Here is an 18,586-nt window from a genome sequence, read left to right as displayed (position 1 = left end):
GGCCATTCCCACCGGTCTCCACTTTTCAGCATTGTGATTTTCTTCTATAAACAAAGATTAAAAATCTAAGATTTCTGTCCCTATCTTTTTTACATTATATATACAATTTCATTTCACCCCATTTCTTTCTTGGATGATGATCTTGGCATGCAAAACCCTAAACCCATATGTGATTTCTTTCTTTCTTTCCTTTAAGTTTCATCCGTATATATGAACCATGCACCTGCAGTTGGTGTTTGTGTTGAATTGGATTATTTTATATATGAATCCATGAAAACTCTTTTTCATCTGCAGACAAATAGCAAACAGGGGTTCCAGCAAATGGCTTGAATATTGAAACATGGAGAGTTGGTGTAAGTCATCGGTGGGAATGGCGCCTGAGCGAGACTTGGCTTTTATATATTCGACCTTGAATTTCCCACTTACTAGAATCCAAAAAAAATTACCTAATTTTAAGACAAAATACTGAATTATGTATCTGACCAGAGAGGCCTTGTGGAGAAGATGGTCAGAATGTCAAACATTTCATGAGGACAAGCTAAGGTCAAGTAAGTCATGATGATTGTAGGAAAAAAAATCTGTAAAAATTCAACTTGTTCATTCTAACTGCTCAAATACTTTTCAAAACTTCCCTTTTTTCAGTCTAACAGGGACTTTTGGAATATGTTGTTGCAGTGGTGGAAACTTATAAACAAGATGAAGAAATTTTAATCACCCATAATCATGAAATTCAAGTTTGCATGATCCATGAGTTCATAATAGTCCACTTGGTAGAATAAAGTTAAGAAATGATGAATGCCGACAACCGTCCATGTGAGTTTAGGATTAGATTTGAGTTAAATTAAATCATTTTAGTCTTGGCTTCGTGTTAGACTTGAACGTGCAAAACCCCAACTCAAATTCGAGGTAAGCTAGCTTAAATTCGACAATTAAATTATTAGAAAGTCTTTGACAAATTCATTTTTTTTTTGGTTTTTTTTTCATCTAATTAGTGACGGACCTAAAGATATAATATAGAAGAGTCATACTTAATAAAAATAAAGATATAAAAAATCAATTAAAAAATAACAAAATTTAAAAAAGATCAGATAAATTTTAAGAATTATTTTGATATTTTTAATATTTAAACTAATTATTTTTAAAATCTAAAAAGATATTAAAATACTCAACTTTTGTATTCAAACTTAAAGGCGGTCAAATGACCCTCTTTAACCTTTTTTAAATCTATTATTATATTTAATCTTCTTTTTTTTTATAATTATTTTTTTCTTCTAACACTTTTCAAAAAATTTTCAATAACTATGTATCTTAAGTTTGAACAAAAACTAAACTTATAGAATTTAAATTAAACTTAATGTTAACCGTAGCTAGAATCCATCCCACCTGAGCTGAAGTTTAGAATATATTATACAATATATGAGTCAAGAAACCATATGTAAGGCGTGATGCTAATTTCAGTGAAAAGTATAACATATATATATAATAAGAGCTCTCACTGCTTTTGTCACCACAAATGACAAAGATAGTGTTGCAGACCAAAAAGACGAAGCAAAAGTTACCAATCAGAGCAATTTGTCCTATTCTACGATTTGTCAATCAATCAATCGATCAATCAATCAAATCCAAATTCAACAAGCCACCATCTTGTTCTATTAAAATACGCAGCTGTTCACTCAGCCCAACAGGCTTCAAATGGGGGCCTAAAAAAGATGCCCAATGTCTCTGTTGATTTGGACTGCCCACATAATGGGATTACAACATGTGTAGTTTCATTATGTATAAAAAATTTCCTAATATAAGTAAAAAGAGAAAAAGGAAAACAAATCAAAACCCACTTAAGAATAAAGGGATTTTCCTTATGCATTGATGTTATGTGTTATTGTTATTTTCTACTTGTGTTGGGTGTTTTGCCAGTGTGGTGAAACTTTTGAATGAGACTTTTTTATATGAAAAGGCTTCATCTGGAAGCCTTAGCAAATAAATGAGTGGCGAGTAAAGAGTGATAAAAGAGAAAGAGATTTTAAATGATAGAAAGAAAAAGATAGTATTTTAGGGTTTAGCCTATAAGAGAGAAGTTGGCAGAGAGGTGGGGAAAAGTGGATGAAGCTATTTTGTTGTCTTCTTCTATACACTTTTACATCCCTTTTTGTGTGTGTTCATTTCCCTTGTGTCTCTTATTTACAACATCTATGGTGGTTGTAGATTGAACCAATAGGGAGTCTTTTAGTTACTTCCTCTTCGTAGGTTTTCGACTAAAAGTAAGAATAGTTTTTGAGCAAGGATATCAAACAAGAGATAGATTAATTGTGAGAGGAAAAGCTAAAATTTCATTCCTTGTCTTCACATTGTATTATTTTTTTTTTATCTTGTTGGTGATTTTATTGTGGGGTTTTCTATAGAAAAACTTTGGTTTAAAATTATTTTGATATAGTGAAAGATTCTCCTATGAATTTTTCATCTTTTTACATTGATGAGATTTTTTTTTTTCACATAAATTGGGTGTTTGTTCTTAATTATGCTTTAATTTCTATTATTTTGTGGTATCGCTTAATTAATTTAAAAATCTCGTCGAAAAATCTAGAAAGGTGTTTTTCCACTACAAACTGGTATCAAAATACTATTTAAAATTCATTACCTTGTGGGTTGAATAAAGAAGCTAATACAAACAAACTGATAAATCTGAATGGTTCAAATTATCATATATGAAAAGGGAATATGAAATATCTACTTTATCTAAAAAATTATTATTTGTCAGTATTTGTTGCTAAGAAATTAAATAAGAAAACTAATGTGGAATAAACTTTGTTTCATAGATGATAATATTTTGAACCATGTGAGTGGAAATACTGATGTTGTGGAACAAACTAAATGAGCTTAATGCTAGGAAATTGAAGAAAAATAAGTTGTTTTTATCAAGAAAATGATGGCATTGAGGCATCAAGATGGAGTCGTCATAATAGATCATTTAAATATATTCCAAAATATTATCAGTCAGTTAGTTGGAATAGAAATCACGTTTGATAATGAGGTACAAAAATTGTAACTATTTGATATATTATAAAACTTATGGAAGGTCTTTCAAACCTCCTAATCTAACTCAACTCTAAATAGAAAGATCATGATGGATCTATTTAAGGATAGTATTTTAAATGAAGAGGTGTGAAGAAAGTCACAAAGATATTGTTCACATTTGGAAGCACTTGCAACACACAAGCAAAGAAGTAGCAAAACTAGAAATTCTCAAAATTTAGAAAAGACTGATAAGTTCAAGGGCCTTTCTATGTTTAGAAAATGACTAAATTGCTATCATTATGGCAAGGTACTTCTACAGAAATTGTTGGAAGTTGAAAAAGGAAAAGACTAGGAGAAAAAAGCAAGCAAAGAAAAGAAAGAAAGAAAGAAAGGTGAAAGTGAGGTGAATCTTACCATATGATTCTGATGTTTTGTACCATATGACTTCTCATCGTGTGTATTTCTTATCATCCATTGGTGGTGACTATGGTCATGTTTGGATGGAAAACGATGCATTTGTAAAAGCATTTTGTATGAGTTAGGTATTTTTCCGGACCACTGTTAATTGTGTGGTATGGTCTCAGTCATTGAGTCCTAATTCAATAATGCTCCATGTCTATCTTGTTCTAATGAAGTCCGCAGGTGTTCACCCAGCCCAATAAACTTCAAATGGGGGCCTAAAAAGATGCTCAAGGTCTCTGTTGACTTGGACAGCCCACATAATGGAATTATAACATGATGCATAAAAAATTCCTAAAATGAGGGGAAAAGAAAAATAAATCAGAACCCACTTGGCAATCTAATTTCTTGGCATTGTTTCTGCCTCCTCTTGTTCGTAGTTACAGTGGATGGCTCCTGCCAAGAAAGTTTAATGAAAAAAAATCTACTTTGAAGGACAAGGCCGCGCAGCTTCGAACACTGTGATGTCGTGGCTTGCATGGGGTCCTTTGGTATGTATGGAGAGGTGGTGACGTGACCACAGAATAAAACTGAGGTTCATCAAGTAATCCATATCAATTCATCAAAGATTCAGTGTAATAAAACTATATCCACCTAATTTTGAGTACTCAATTGAACATTCAAATGATACGAAACTAAATATCTAATTAGATACTCAAATAATGTGTATCATGTAATCAGATAATTTTAAATTAAAAATAAAATAACATTCTATCACATGAGACACACATAGCATTGCTCATATTCAGTATATGAATCCAGCACCAGGAAATCAAAGGGCTCTTCATGTCTCAGGCTTGATTCTTCTAATGAGTTCAAGCTTGGGCTGAGAATTTTTCAGCTCGATGAACTCCAGTTAAACTTTAATGTTATCAATTTGAGTTCAAACCAAACATTATTCAGTTTGGCTCAATTCCATTACACCCCTAATCTGGATCATCTAAGCCAATCTAGTGTGTCGTTTTAGACGTGTTAAACCTCACAGTGTTCCTGGGAAAATAAGGCATCATCCATGCTTATCACCAGTAAGGAAATTCAATGATAAAAAAGCCATATGAAGAGCTTGAACATATTTGAATCTGATGGTGAATTGATGATAGCAGCTTAGTTGGGTCTATAAACAAGATGGAATAGACCTCTCCCTTCTCTTTACCCAAAAAAAAAAAGCACTAAAACAGCTAAAAATTTGAAGCATTAACCACAATACATCTGCTAGTTCCAATCTCTTTTAACAATACACTTCCTTCCGTTCTCTTCAACATCAATTATTTATCTCTTTTTTCTTCACTACTGGGCTCTGCTGCTGGAACTGGATTTCTGGTAAAATCTGCATTCACGGATCAACAACCATAACTACTTATGAATTATATGAAAATAATCAAAGTGTACACACGACATTAAAAAATAAAAAAAAAGGATAAAGGATCACCAGTGGGTGTTGAAATTCGATCACCAGAGCCACTTCCATGACTAATGTTACCTGTGACAGGTAACCTCCCACGAAGTTCCTGTGGTAATGCCATGTTACCTGCCACGCGTGCTTCAGGATCTCCACTGGGGAAGAAATTTTCACTGACAGGCCTCACAGTAGATTTTGGCAAGTAGGTTGTTGACCATGATCCTCCATTTGATCCAGCTAAGGCCATTATAACATCTGCCTGAAAGTAATCAGGCAGCAACCAGGCAGTCATCGCTTGCAACATACATAATAATTTCATTGTCAAATAGCAAGAATATATTAAGAAAACAAAAGTGTGTCAGAATATGAGAGGAAAGAAATCCTTCTCATAGATATGTTCCTGGCTATCTTGGCTAGCTTTAGTTAGGTAAGTGTTTGACAGTCTGACTCAGAAGTCAGCAAACTATGTAATGAAACAAACATCCCACAGTAGTAAAAATAAAAATAAAAATAAACAATTCCTGTCTGAGATGACCATCAAAAAGCCCGTCAAATGCCAAAAAATGATGGTTTTATGTTGCCTCAGAAACCTCAGTTTTGTTCTTGGATTGTACAAAGAATCTTGTGTACCATGCTTACAAGAAATAGTACACCAAAGTGTGGCACTATAGAACACAACTAAATATTCAAAAGGGAGGAAATTAAGAGACTAGACGACCAATGCTTAGCACCTCAAGCAATACTCCCTTTCAACTTGAGTACACACCATGAAAAATGGTAAACCTCTCCTACCAAAGGTGAAGAAAGACTCCCTCATCTCAGAATCTAAGTCAGCAAATGTAGGATGGTAGAAGCCAAATTGTGGACATTTCTTTTTAAAAGGGAAAGATGAAACAGACACGAAAAGTACTTTCCTTCACAAATAATGTACTCAGAAGAACTTGTATATAGCTACACAAAATCAACTCCCAGCAATAGTAGGAGAAAATTTTATGCATAACCACTCACATTGTACTTGCATGCCAACAGTAAAGTCATAAAAGTTGGTTGGTGATGCACATTGCACAATATCATAAGAATTCTTTTGCTCCAAAGTATCATGCAAAATGATCAGTTAACACATCTGACTTTAATCATAAGATAATACAAACAGAATAGTATGAACACATCTACATATAGCATGAAAATAAGGGCATGAAATGTTGCAAGGGACATTGTTCGAACTGCAATTGTAACCTTTTATTCAATGACCTACATTGTGAGGAAAACTACTGTAAGCTCAATCTACTGATTGGGAAACCAACCACTCCTTGATTTGATCAGTATCCACTAATCAGACAAGAACCAATTTTATTTTTATTTGAATTTTGAAAGCTCTTCAGTGGAATGTAAGCAACGTCAGTCCATGAAGCCTTAAGAAGCCTAGTAGTGGTACCTTATGGATAGCTGCAAGGGATCCATTAAATTACCTCATGGATAGACACAAGGGAATAGCCTAGTTACATAGAACTCTTGCAAAGTTCTATGGATTAAGTCTCCCTGCACAACTAGAAGGGGGATCAATTTAATTTGTGTTTTGTGTAAGGGAGGCAGGCTGCATGGTTCAGAAATAATATTATAACTTGAGGATGTAAAGAAACATCTAAATTTCCCATCAAGTAGAACAACACTGTTTCCATTATCAAGAGAACTAGACAGTAATAATCAGCAGAAGATAAGGAAACGAAAAGTTTCTAAAACATGTCATCACAACAGCATAACGTAGGGTCATCTCAAGGCAGTAATATGACTATATGGAATCTCACATCCGTCAGACTAAGTAGAAGTTACTAAGTTTTAGAAGGAAAAACCCTATGGCTCAAATAGCCAGACATTTACCAATGGCTTCTAATTAATAACTAAGCCTTAGAACACATAAGCAACAACTTAACTAAGGAGGATGGGATTGAGAAACCTGCAACTGACCTAAGAAGTGTGAGTTGACTTAAATGCATAGCCTGCCACAATAAGCTTATCATGGTACCAAGTGTTCAGGTTTAAAAACCTTACAATTTAATAGAACTACAAGAAAATCAAAACCAAAAAACAGCTACTACAAAAAAGAATAGAAAATGACACTTCAGTGATAAAATCAACATAGCAAAACAAAAGATTTCGCTAGAGGACTACTTCACGACATAACTTCTTTTAATAGCAAAATGCATGAAATTCTAAGTTGCTCGTGATTCATTATTTAACCACAAAACAATAGAATTAAACCTTTGTACTTACTAAACAGGCTTCAAAAGTGGGCAAGCATTGTCCGGTGCCACTTAATGGTGCAGCACAGGCTTCAGAGAAATAATTAAGAGTACATGTAGAAATAATCTCATAGCCAAATCATGGTTTTCTAAACAATTTGGAGCAAACATGTTTGTAGCACATTGTTTGTGCAATTCCACTTCTTTTTTTTTTTATAAGAAACTTAAAAATTTGCAAATAAATACAATCATAAAAAATTGCAACAAGTCAGACAAGCTTATATTAATTATATAACTTTCTAGAAATTAATTTCTCATGTGAACTAATATAAGTCTTTGTTAAGTAAGAACCAGAAGTTCCTCAACATAAAAGCGGACAGAAATCATTAATATTGAACAGAAATGTCAACAGTATTTGCAAACAACAGGAAAACAAACCTTATTTGGATGGACATCATCAAAAACATGAGCTTGACCTCCATAGAAAATAGTCATCTGCTGGCTAGCAGACGCTAATCCCTGTTGACTGTAAAACATTCACAATGTTCAGCATCAAGTACTGATTTCAAACAAAACAGTAGAAAACAACATAGAAAGAAATATGCCGAAACATGATATTCACCTTGGGGAAGTCGAAAATTCTGGCTCTGAAATAAGTGTCCCAGACTTTGGCCTGGTTCCACTTTGTGGAAGTGCAGATGAGTTCTTCTCAGATATACCACCAGTTGCATTGACAGAACTCAAAATTTCAGGGCCTTTAATCCCAGTTCTAGATCCTTCATCTGCAGCTGATTGAGATATAATTGAAGGACCAGCATTCACATCTTTGAACCTGTTTGGAGCTACTTGATGGATAAAAGGCACCCACTGACCCCCACGGGGATGATACTGTACACCAGGGCCAGCATTCATGGGAATAGTTCGCTCCCATCTAGAAACATTAGGATCCATTCTACTGCTAGCTGAAGGCTGTAATATAAGAGCTGCTGAAGTTGGCCTCAATTGCTGCATACCACAAAGGAACTCATCGTCACTGGACCTTCTTGGGCGTTCTCCCCCTGCCCCATTCCTGAGTAGCTGAACACAAAAAACCATTATTAGTGAAAAATAATAACTATTGCCAACAATGTAGCATAAGAATGAAAGAAGAACATTATAAAATGCCAACACATACCTTCATCAAATGCAATCCCTCAGGGTATTCATGACCTGTGAAGCCAGATTCTGAGTTACTTCGCTTACTTCCCACTAATCTGTTGCTTATCTCAGGTCCAGACATGTCACTCCTTGTACCATAAAATGGAACCCCCTCAAGATGATTTCCAGCCTGTCTTTCTAATAAATTGATGAAGGAATCAAACTTAGATTTTCATATCTAGCCCAAAAAACAAGAAAATATAATCGCTTCAATAGCATACTTCTATGTGAACAATGCAATTAGAAGAGGAAAACTTCAACGTCGGTACTGTCTACTTCGAGAGCAAGCTGGCTTAACCCCAGTAGAAGGAATAAGAACATGAACAAAATTAAACAAAGATTACATCTCGAGGAGCTATCTAGGAATGACGTAAATACTTTCAACTACTTTTGAATTTTCCAAGAAGTAATAATAGTAGCAAACGAAAACACGAAATACACTGTAAAGCAACATTGTTTAGAGAGAAACAAGAGACAAAAAATTTGCAAACTCCTAGAGAAAACGGCCAAAGAAAATAAGAGAAAAAGTTTCAGTCCCTAAAGAGCGAAAGCTCTTCATTAAAAAATTCGTCATGCCACTTAAAGATGAAACTTTAATGGAAACTTTTAACGAAACCAAATAAAAATACAAGACCGATTAAAACCTAACAACCCCTTCACTGACCTCATCAAAACTAATCCATAATAAACACAATAAACAGATTATTAAATCTTAAATAAAAATCAAAGCTACCCAATACATCACAAACAGAAACAGTGAACTCGAGATCAAAAGACATAAATAAAAAAAAGACTTCAATAAAGAGAAAAAAAATATATGCAGGCACAAACATGCATAGAGAGAGAAAGTAAAAAAAAAAAGGGACTGACCAGAGGCGAGATCAGAGGAAGAAGTGACGGGCCCACGGGGACCAGCAACAACACCAGAAGAAGCGCCAAGGGAAACAGAGGGGGAAGCTGAGGGCTCTGAAACGGCGGGTTTCGGAGGTAAAACGACAGTGGAAGAATCGGTAGGCTTCATGCCCAGAAAATCATATAACATTGGCTTCACTTGGTCAGTAGTGGCATTGATACTGTTTGTTTTAGTTTGTTGCGCCATTATCAGCAACGCCATTTCTTCAACATCATCATCATCACCACAACCACTCTCACTTCATGCAGTTTCATAGCTTATACCCTTCCTCCCCTTCTTCCCAAAACAAACAAAACAAGTAACAAATAACAGCCACCAGAGAGAATAAACGAAAGAAAAGAGAGCACGATTTTTGATAAAGAGAGAATCAATCAAAACTATTCAAGGTGAGAGAAAGGGGAGACTGGAGAGCATTAAAAAGCAAAAGGCTCTTTCTTTCTCAGTCTCAATTAAATTGGCTATTTTAAATTAATTAATTAATAAAAAATATATTATTATCTTTACTCTTTCTGTGACTGTGTCTGTGTGGGTGCTGTGTTGTCTTTTGTTCTTGAGTATGCAGGGGCCGAAGTGTTTTGTGTTTTTGTTTTCTTCTTACAGGGAGAGAAGACACAAAGACACAAAGTGAAATTAATACACGAGGTGTAATTAATTAATAATAATAAAATCATGAAAAAAAATCTGGTAATAATGGGTTTTTAGTAAAGCCACTTTCCATCTAAATTTTAATACAACAATAAATATATATTTATAAATCTTTAATAACTTAAAATCCTAAATTATTTTCTATCATATGTTATTAATAATATTAAAAATATATATTATTTTATTTTATTTTTAATCCTAAATTATAAAAACTTACATTTCACCTTCAATCTCAACTTTGAAAAATAACTTTTTTTTTCTAAATCGTTAGAGTTTATTACAAAATCTGATGACAACAACGATGATCATTACCTTCTTCACCTTTAGCCTGGCAGACGAGGGAGATGGTCGACAACTTTGACAAAAACGAAAACTTCGTCTCTATCAACAACGAAGGGATAGAGACTAATCTATCTCATCTCTTCATTGATGGAGACACAAGAGGACGAATCCCCATCGTCTTTTGTCTCTATTGATAAAGTCATTTCCATCTCTTCTTGGAGGAAAAAAGAGATAGATTCGTCTTCATCGATATTATCGACCGTCTCTCTCCTTTATAGAGCTAAAGGTGGAGACAACGACAACCGATGTTTTGTAGAAAATTTGGGAGGAAAGGGAGAATTTACTTTTCAAAGTTGGGGTGAACTGTAAGTTTTTTAAATCCAAAGAAAAAAAGTTATAATTATATATTTTTTATATTATTAATAAAATAACAATTTTATTATTAATTCTTATAAAAAATTTTAATATTAATTGATTCTTAGGTAAAATTTTAAATTTTTTAAATCTGTAGATATGGCTTTGTTATTGCACTAAAACTTTGAGAGTGAATAAATCTTGGCCTTTTAATGATGGTGAAGGAGTGACTGAGAATTGATTCTAAATTAAAGTACGTTTCACCCACTACCAGTTAAGTAGCACCACCATGGCAATGTGCCCATCTACCACTTCGTGTAAACCACCTTGTTAATTTTCTTACCTATTTGCCCTTCTTGTTAGTCTTTAATTGCTTTTAGTATTTTTTACTTTCATTTTTTTTCAGGTTCACATTTGGGTTAAACCTAAATCGAGTTTCCCAATCTCAAAAGTTAATTTTATTTGGTTTAGTTTAATATAAATTTATTTAATTTAAATTTAAATTAAGAAAATTGATTTATGATTTGATTTAAATTATATCAAATAATTATAAAAATGATATTATTTTATTTATTATTTAATAAAACAATATTATTTTGTCAATAAGTCTCAAATTAAAACTATAAATTTAAGTAATGAATTCGAGTCAAACTGAATTAAACTATTTTTATTCAAATCGAATTCAAACTATCCTTAATTTTGACTCATTAAACTTGAATCGAATTATTTTTCATTTGAGTTAAACATGGGCAAGGGGATGATCAAGCATAGTTCGATTCATATCTATCCTTACTCATTTTGCTTGTCGAACTACAAGAATTTAAATTTAAGTATTTTAATTCTATTTTATATCTCTCTATCACCATTATAGTAATTTGACTTTATAATTAGAGCGAATCACAAATTACCACCCAAAGTTTGGCCAAAAATCTGCTTAATGACATAAATCTCACACATCCACCCTAAAAAATGGGTTTTAAAACATTTCAAAAATTGTAATTACTATATTACCCTCACATTAAATCCCCATCTTTCTGTCCCCTTTTTTTTCATCTTCTCCTTTCTTCACCTATTTTTTTCATTTTACCTTTTATCAACTATTCCCTAAGATGACTCATAGCTCAACTCTTACTCAAAATCTAAAACCATTCCATCCAATCCCACACCTACCTCAAAACGAATAATCTTGCAAATCGACCACACCCCCACACAACCATCCCAACATGTCCTTTATATTAGCCAATTAGCAACAATGACAAACTCTTAAACAAAAAATCTAAGAAAATATCACCCCCAATTGTCAGATATAAATATGCTTTAGAGAAAACATTTGAATTGTAATTGATCAAATCATAACTTAATTGATATGTCAAATCATCATGATGGACTAGATTGTTACTTTAATGATAACAACTTGATAGAACAAATAAGAGATGTTTTCATATGACTATTCATTATTAGTTGCTCATAACTATTTTGATTAAAAGAATAGGTATGCTTTAAAAGTCTTAACATGTCGATGACAATTTTGATTAAAGATAAGTAGCGGTCAATGCGCAAGGCCATTCTCCCTTTGAAGCCAATCAATGAGTCCATGGGTCAATGCTTGCTCTTACAATCTACCTAAAAAGAAAAAAAAGACAATCAATTTCTCATTAATTGTAGGATTTTAATTTGTTTTTTCGACTAGTTTTTTGAATGAAATTACTAATTTTTTTTATATGTCAGTTTGATTCATTTAGTTTCTTTGACTTTTGTTCCTTGATTTTAAACAAAAAGGTTATTATATTTTGTGGGTTGTTGAATTGTTACTTATTTTCTTCAAACAAATGTCGTTTGATGGAGTTGAAATATTAACCAAGATGAAAATGAAGGTAATAACAGTGAACATGACAAAGAAGAACATAATTTATTTTAAATTTTTAATTGTGAAATTATTATCTTATCCTTTATAATGATAGTTATTCTTAAATATATTTTAATTTTGAGTTGGAAAATGTGATTTATGACATAAGGGGTGACTAAATATAATTTCCTTCTTCTAACTAATATTTAGATTTTTTTTTTAAATGGATCAATTTACCTTTGTAATAATAATATAATTGAAGGGTAATTTTGTCAATTTAGAAAAAAATAAAATTACTTTCCCTTTCAATCCCTTACATAATCATATGTGGGTGTCCACAGGATCACAATGACATGATATTGGATGAATCATTTCATCAGCTACTAACTAAACAACCACTACCATGATATTATGATGAGATAATGCTCTCTCATTCTGCTTTCCATTTATTTACCAGATCTCTCACTTCCTCCACTACAACATATTTAAATCACTAATCATCAATTATATCCATACAAATCTTAATTAATTATATCACTTAACTCCTAATCTGGTTTAGCGTCTGTTGTTATTATATGCAGGAACTGCTGGACACTGCACAACCAGAAGCCCTTTCTATATATATATTCATAAAGATTAATGTTATGTGTACACACTTTAAAATACACAATTGAGCACACAAACAATGTGTCATAATGTGAATGAATATTATTTTATCTTTAATTCAAAATTATCAAAACATAGGATGATAGATTATCAGTGTACCTAATTGTATACTCAAAATTATGTACACATAATTTTATTGATTCATAAAAGGAGTATAAGAATACAGGTTCAGTTAGCTTGACTTGTATAATCCAAATCACCACACAACCAGGTTCTACAAAGACTACTTTGTTTAATCATATGACAATGATAATATTGAAAAACTCAAGTCTCAATGATCTCATTACTGCGAGATAAGCTATTGTTGAGAATTTTATTCGGATGAGGGCAATGAGTGAGGCAAAATACAGAAATCAGAAAGACCCCACCAATACTATGCGGTCACATCTTGAATAAAAGGCATAGATTACATCATGGGTGATGGGTTGGTGTTTCTTACACCCTTCAAATATTCCTCATGTGGACCATATATTCTGTCAAGTCTTGAAATCTCTAATATTGTATAAACTGGATCTAATTCCTTGCCAATGGGGGTCAGATGCTCCTAATTTAATGAGGGTTTTTATTAGGAATATGCATAGCTGCTGATAGAATGAATACTCAACTTCATTGATGAATATCAGCATTGATTAAGTCAGTATCTTTTAAAAATGGGAGTAAAAGACATAATCTAAGAGTGGTATAAACAAAATGCATTTTGTATTGCAGATATAGATGCATGTTCAGGTCACATGTCTTCCACATTTTTCAGACTTCCATATGTAATTGACTAGGCATCTTCTAGCATAAAATTATACATTGTTATGTCAATTATTATACTCTTAAAAAAAAGGACACGCCTGAACTACCAGTGATGTGTGCTGTCTGGGAGTAGCAAAGAGAGTGAACGTGGTCCAGACAGAGCTGATGAAGCAAAATAATCAGTTTTCAAAACCAGAGCATACGATTCACAAAGAATATTTCCAGATAATGAGACAAATGCCCTCTGCTATGTTTGGCACAAAGATGAGCAAATTGAAGCATTGACTTTAAATTAGTTACCTCAAAATTGGAAGACAACAGAACATCCAACAAGCAAACAGAGATTATTACTCAACTTTTCCCGGTGGAATTTCTTTCCTCACACATCCCAACTGCAAGAAAAACAAGCAGCAATGCTGTAAAGAATAAGAATATTTCCAACAGGCATAAGGAGAAAAAATCAACTGAATTTTGATAATTCATGTTTGAGAACACATATAATAGCTAACCCAATCAGCTGACAAAGGGCTCCAAAGATTTCTTAACAGAATATTTTGCCTGCCTATCAATATTATGGAGGAGATAACTGATCATGTGTAGCAACTTCTTTTGCTTTTGCCTTTTTAATTATATAAGGGTACTTAAAGCAATTAATTTGAATGCCGTCCCACAGAAACAATATGCAGATATGAATAAGAAAAATAAATAATCAAAAAATAATAATAATAATAGAACAATTTAAGGTTGGTAAGTTACCTGTGTAGACACGTATTGTAGCTACTACAAGCAATTAATCACAAATGTTGATCAAGAGCAACCAATTACATTTTCTACCGTTTCCAAAGCCAGAATTCTACAAAATCTTTACAGGTATTCAGATAGCAAGGAAATAGTGGTACAGATGGCTGTTTCAACAAACTCCCCAGCCCATTTTCTACCAATTCCAAAGCCAAAATCCTATGAAATCTTTACAGGTATTCAGAGAGCAAGGAAATAGTGGTACAGGTTGCTGTTTCAACAAACTCTCCAATCCCACTTCAGATCCTCAAAATCCACAACTCAGCTTCAAATAAATTTTCATTCAGTACCGTGCAGATGGTTCTTCAAACCTTTTCCATATTGCATACCAGAACCTGGTTTATGACTGCCAATGCTCTTGTATTTGGACATTTTTCCTTAATCAATAAGTTCCATTGAATTGCTGACCTCGATTAATAGGAAATCATGTAATGTTTAAACAACACCAACTCACAATCTTGAAAACCCCACAGCAGATTTCTAAAAAATTTCCAAACTGAGAGCAAGAATCATCTAACTCAAATTCACTTGAATATATTTTCACTATTACTAGTTTCATGTCAGCTTAGCTCTTTTCTTCATATCATCTATCAATCGGTTTGCACTTGATACAGCAGTCTCAAGTGAACTTCTATGCTTAACAATTTCTCTTGGGTCTCTACAAGTCTTTAGTATATCAGACATGGCTTTGGCTCTCTGGATTTTAGATGTTCTTCTCGCAAGGGAAGCATTTCTATCTTCACTGAATGTATTTGGCAGATCAGTTGAATAAGGGAAAGAGGACATCAAAATGCATAGCTTCTGTGAAATATCAGACATTCCTCTTTTTCAAACTTATCATTCATTCTCTGGAAAGTAAGGTACTGAGGAATAGTACCCCGGTGTATCATATCTTCAAACTCAGCAAAAGCCTCTTCAAATTTGTACATTTTGAGAAGCAAATGAATTAACATAGTGCTAGTAGCCAAGTCCGCATCACATCCTCTAGCTTTCATTCCTTGTTAATCCGAACAGCCAAATCCAATCTCTCCTCCTCACATGACATCTTAAATAGAAGATGCTATGTAAGCTGGTCTGGATGTACCCAGAAGAAATCAATTTGGCATAAAGGTTCATTGCCTCTTCAATTTTCCTGAATTTTGAGTAGTACTTCAAAATAATTATAGGTTGTAGGACTGGGAAAAAAGCCCCTCCTATTTATCATCTTAAGGATCTTACTAGCCCCTACAAGATCACCTGCCTTGCAATAACCTTTCACCAAAGAATTGTAAGTGGATATAGTGGGGCGTTGTTCACAAATTAAAAACCATTCATCATCTCTTACGCCTCATCAAATCTGCGTGCTTCAGTTAAACAATCAATAATTGGATTATATACTACTGGATTGGGCTCAATTCCCTGGATCCTCATTTCTTTAACCAACTCAATTGCCCTCTCAACAGGACGCATCTGACAATATCCCTCAACGAGAGTAACATATGTTACAACACCTGGTTTCACATTCTCCTGTTTCATTCCCAACCAAAGCCTCTCAACATGCTTCAGCTTTCTTGATCGAAACCATCCATTTACTAATACATTATAAACCCAAATTGATGGAACCCAACCTGTGTCCAGTTTCTTATTCCAAAATACATACTCTGAAGCTACCCTAACCTGCCTTTCTTTACAAAGGAAATCCAATATAATTTCAAACAAACTCTTCCTCGAATCTCAATTATTAATTAGGTCTAAATTAGTAGCAAATTCAAACGTCCGAATTGCAGCTCGGGGCATACCTGCCCTAGCGTACCACCTGATAAGAATTGCAAAAGTTTCTTCACAAACAAACTCAGAGCCGTCATTCTCACCAATCTAATCAAGCACCATACACCAGGAAGAATCAAACTCTCTCGCTTTAGAAAGAACGTTGATCATAGAATGAAACAGCGTCGCAGAGCATTTAAACCAAGGTTTGGTCTCGGCCCAGAGAAACAAAGTATGAAACAACTTAGGAAAGGAGTCGAAATGTTCAAAGACAGCTTGTACCAGGCCCTAATCCGGTTCGACGCCATTCCGGTTTAATTCGGACCGGAGGAAACGTTAAGGTTTCTCAGGGAATTGGAAATGATAGAGAAATTAGTTTGTGAGAAATTTTGGGCAGGCATGAGTTCTGGTTGGGCGGACGGACGGAGAGAGTTGCCGGCGTTTTCACGGTGGTGGAAGTGGAGGACTCATGACGACTGCGTTTACCGTAATGGATTTCCATATCTGACAAGAGAAGGACTCGCGAAACGGTAAGTACAGACTCTACAGGGCGAGGAGACTGTGGTTGCGGCATTTCGTTGTACGGAAATAAATCGTTACAAATTTTCTATTTTATAACGTTGTCAAGTGTGAATTACCATTTTACACTTACCAATACCTTAAGAATATGGCTGGACGTATTGAATAAAATATTATGGTCATTATAAGATTTTAAAAATTATTTTAATAATATAATTTTTAAAATTTATATTATTTTATTTAATTTATTATTAATAATAATTTTATATTAATCAATGATAATATAAAAGATAATATAGATGATAATCTAATTATCATATTTATTTTAAGTATTAAAAGATTATTAAAGTAATTTTAATTTTATTATAATTATATTATTATTTATTAATTTTTAAAAAAAAATAATTTTATTTTTAATAATATATAAAAAATATTTAAAAATAATTATATCTAAGAACATTTAAGTAAAATAATTTGTTAGTATTTTTTTATTTTTTAATTAAACACAATAATTATTTATATTTATCTATTTTTATCAAATTTTATTAAACATAGTAATCATTTATACCTCATAATCTATCTTCAAAATAATCTTTTTATTTTAGTAATAAAATATTATTTAAACTAAACGTCCTTTAAAAGAAATCATAACGGAATTTTGAATGGCTTCCCTTCTCAATCTCAACTTCACTGCCATATCGGTAAATCAACAGCCACCGGAATCGTACTTGAGAGGCAAGACTATGGCAACGTTAAGGACGAAAGGGAGAGCCAATTCTGTGTCATGTGCCGTGAACTCACCGGAATCTTCTCTGATCTCACCAGAAAAACCTGAAATCGAGCTTGAATTCATTGGTGTATGTGTACTTAATCATGAATATTAATTCAAATTCGTTACCAACTTTGTCAAATTATAGCTGCAGGCAATGTGAATTCAAAACTGTTGAGAAAACGTCGAAGTTAGTACTTTGTAGAAGGTAAAAAAGTCTTGATGGCATGATTGGTGCAGGCAATGTGAATTGCATTTGTGTTGTTATATGCAAGAGTATCCTGGTCTCATATGATGAAATTCTGTAAAACGAATTTAATTTTAAAAATTTGGGTTGTAGATAGCCATGGTTCTAATCTATAGAACCCTGAATCTTGGAGACTTGCTTGTCAAACCATTGCGGGAAATAAAGAAAAGTCTAGCAAGGTAAAAAATTATCGCTTTACCACGGCCTAATGGTCTCATTTTATAGTATTTTCTTGAAACATACAACGAAGTGACATACTACTTCACTAGATCAACTATCAGTCCCATCCCAATAGAATTTGTAGGGTTGCATTCAAGCATTGTCAAACCCAAGTTTGAATCAGTGTAATTTAGTTTAGTTAGAAAAAATTTAATCTATGGTTGAACTTGATAGGCTCTTTTTAAGTAACTTCAAATTTAGTTTGACAACTTGAGTTTGCTTTAATAGTATTATAATTGGGTTAATTAATTCAAATCAATTTTTTTTAAGCTTACGAGTTTGACGAGTTAAATACCACTAAAACTCGAACTCAAACAAGAGTTTAAGTTTGACAATATAAAACTTTTAAACTCGAGCTTGAACTCGTCTAAACCAAACTTATTTTAAACTCATTTGAATTGAGTTGATAAATAAATGCGAACTAATTTAATTCATATCTAATCCTAATTGGCCTAAGTGAATGTGAGAGTTCTTGTGCCCAACCATTTCCTCCCTAAATAAGCAAAAGGCCAAAAGACTTATTCCCACCTAAGG

The 18,586-nt window shown here is 33.2% G+C and overlaps 1 protein-coding gene and 1 pseudogene across 3 annotated transcripts; both read right to left on the bottom strand.

Annotated features, from left to right (window-relative positions):
• Positions 1–4,541: 4,541 nt before the first annotated feature.
• On the bottom strand, positions 4,542–9,850 carry LOC123200970 (protein TIFY 8-like). Of its 3 annotated transcripts, XM_044616396.1 has the most exons (7): positions 9,725–9,850; positions 9,178–9,496; positions 8,285–8,445; positions 7,733–8,187; positions 7,549–7,636; positions 4,901–5,129; positions 4,542–4,798 (listed from the first exon to the last, which is right to left on the bottom strand). In XM_044616396.1, exons 2-7 carry the CDS (start codon positions 9,419–9,421, stop codon positions 4,737–4,739), a joined length of 1,239 nt encoding a protein of 412 aa, XP_044472331.1. In that variant the 5' UTR covers positions 9,422–9,496; positions 9,725–9,850; the 3' UTR covers positions 4,542–4,736. The 3 variants fall into 3 exon arrangements, with proteins under 3 accessions (XP_044472331.1, XP_044472332.1, XP_044472334.1); XM_044616397.1 differs by lacking the exon at positions 9,725–9,850 and having other exon boundaries at positions 4,925–5,129; positions 9,178–9,705; XM_044616399.1 differs by lacking the exon at positions 9,725–9,850 and having other exon boundaries at positions 4,952–5,129; positions 9,178–9,704.
• Positions 9,851–13,690: 3,840 nt separating this feature from the next.
• On the bottom strand, positions 13,691–16,945 carry LOC123200044 (annotated as a pseudogene).
• Positions 16,946–18,586: the final 1,641 nt, after the last annotated feature.

This window comes from Mangifera indica, chromosome 17 (assembly GCF_011075055.1).
Source record: "Mangifera indica cultivar Alphonso chromosome 17, CATAS_Mindica_2.1, whole genome shotgun sequence".
NCBI lineage: Eukaryota > Viridiplantae > Streptophyta > Magnoliopsida > Sapindales > Anacardiaceae > Mangifera > Mangifera indica.
The sequence above is the reverse complement of the archived record's forward strand: the minus strand, read 5'-3'. Positions and strand labels throughout refer to the sequence as shown.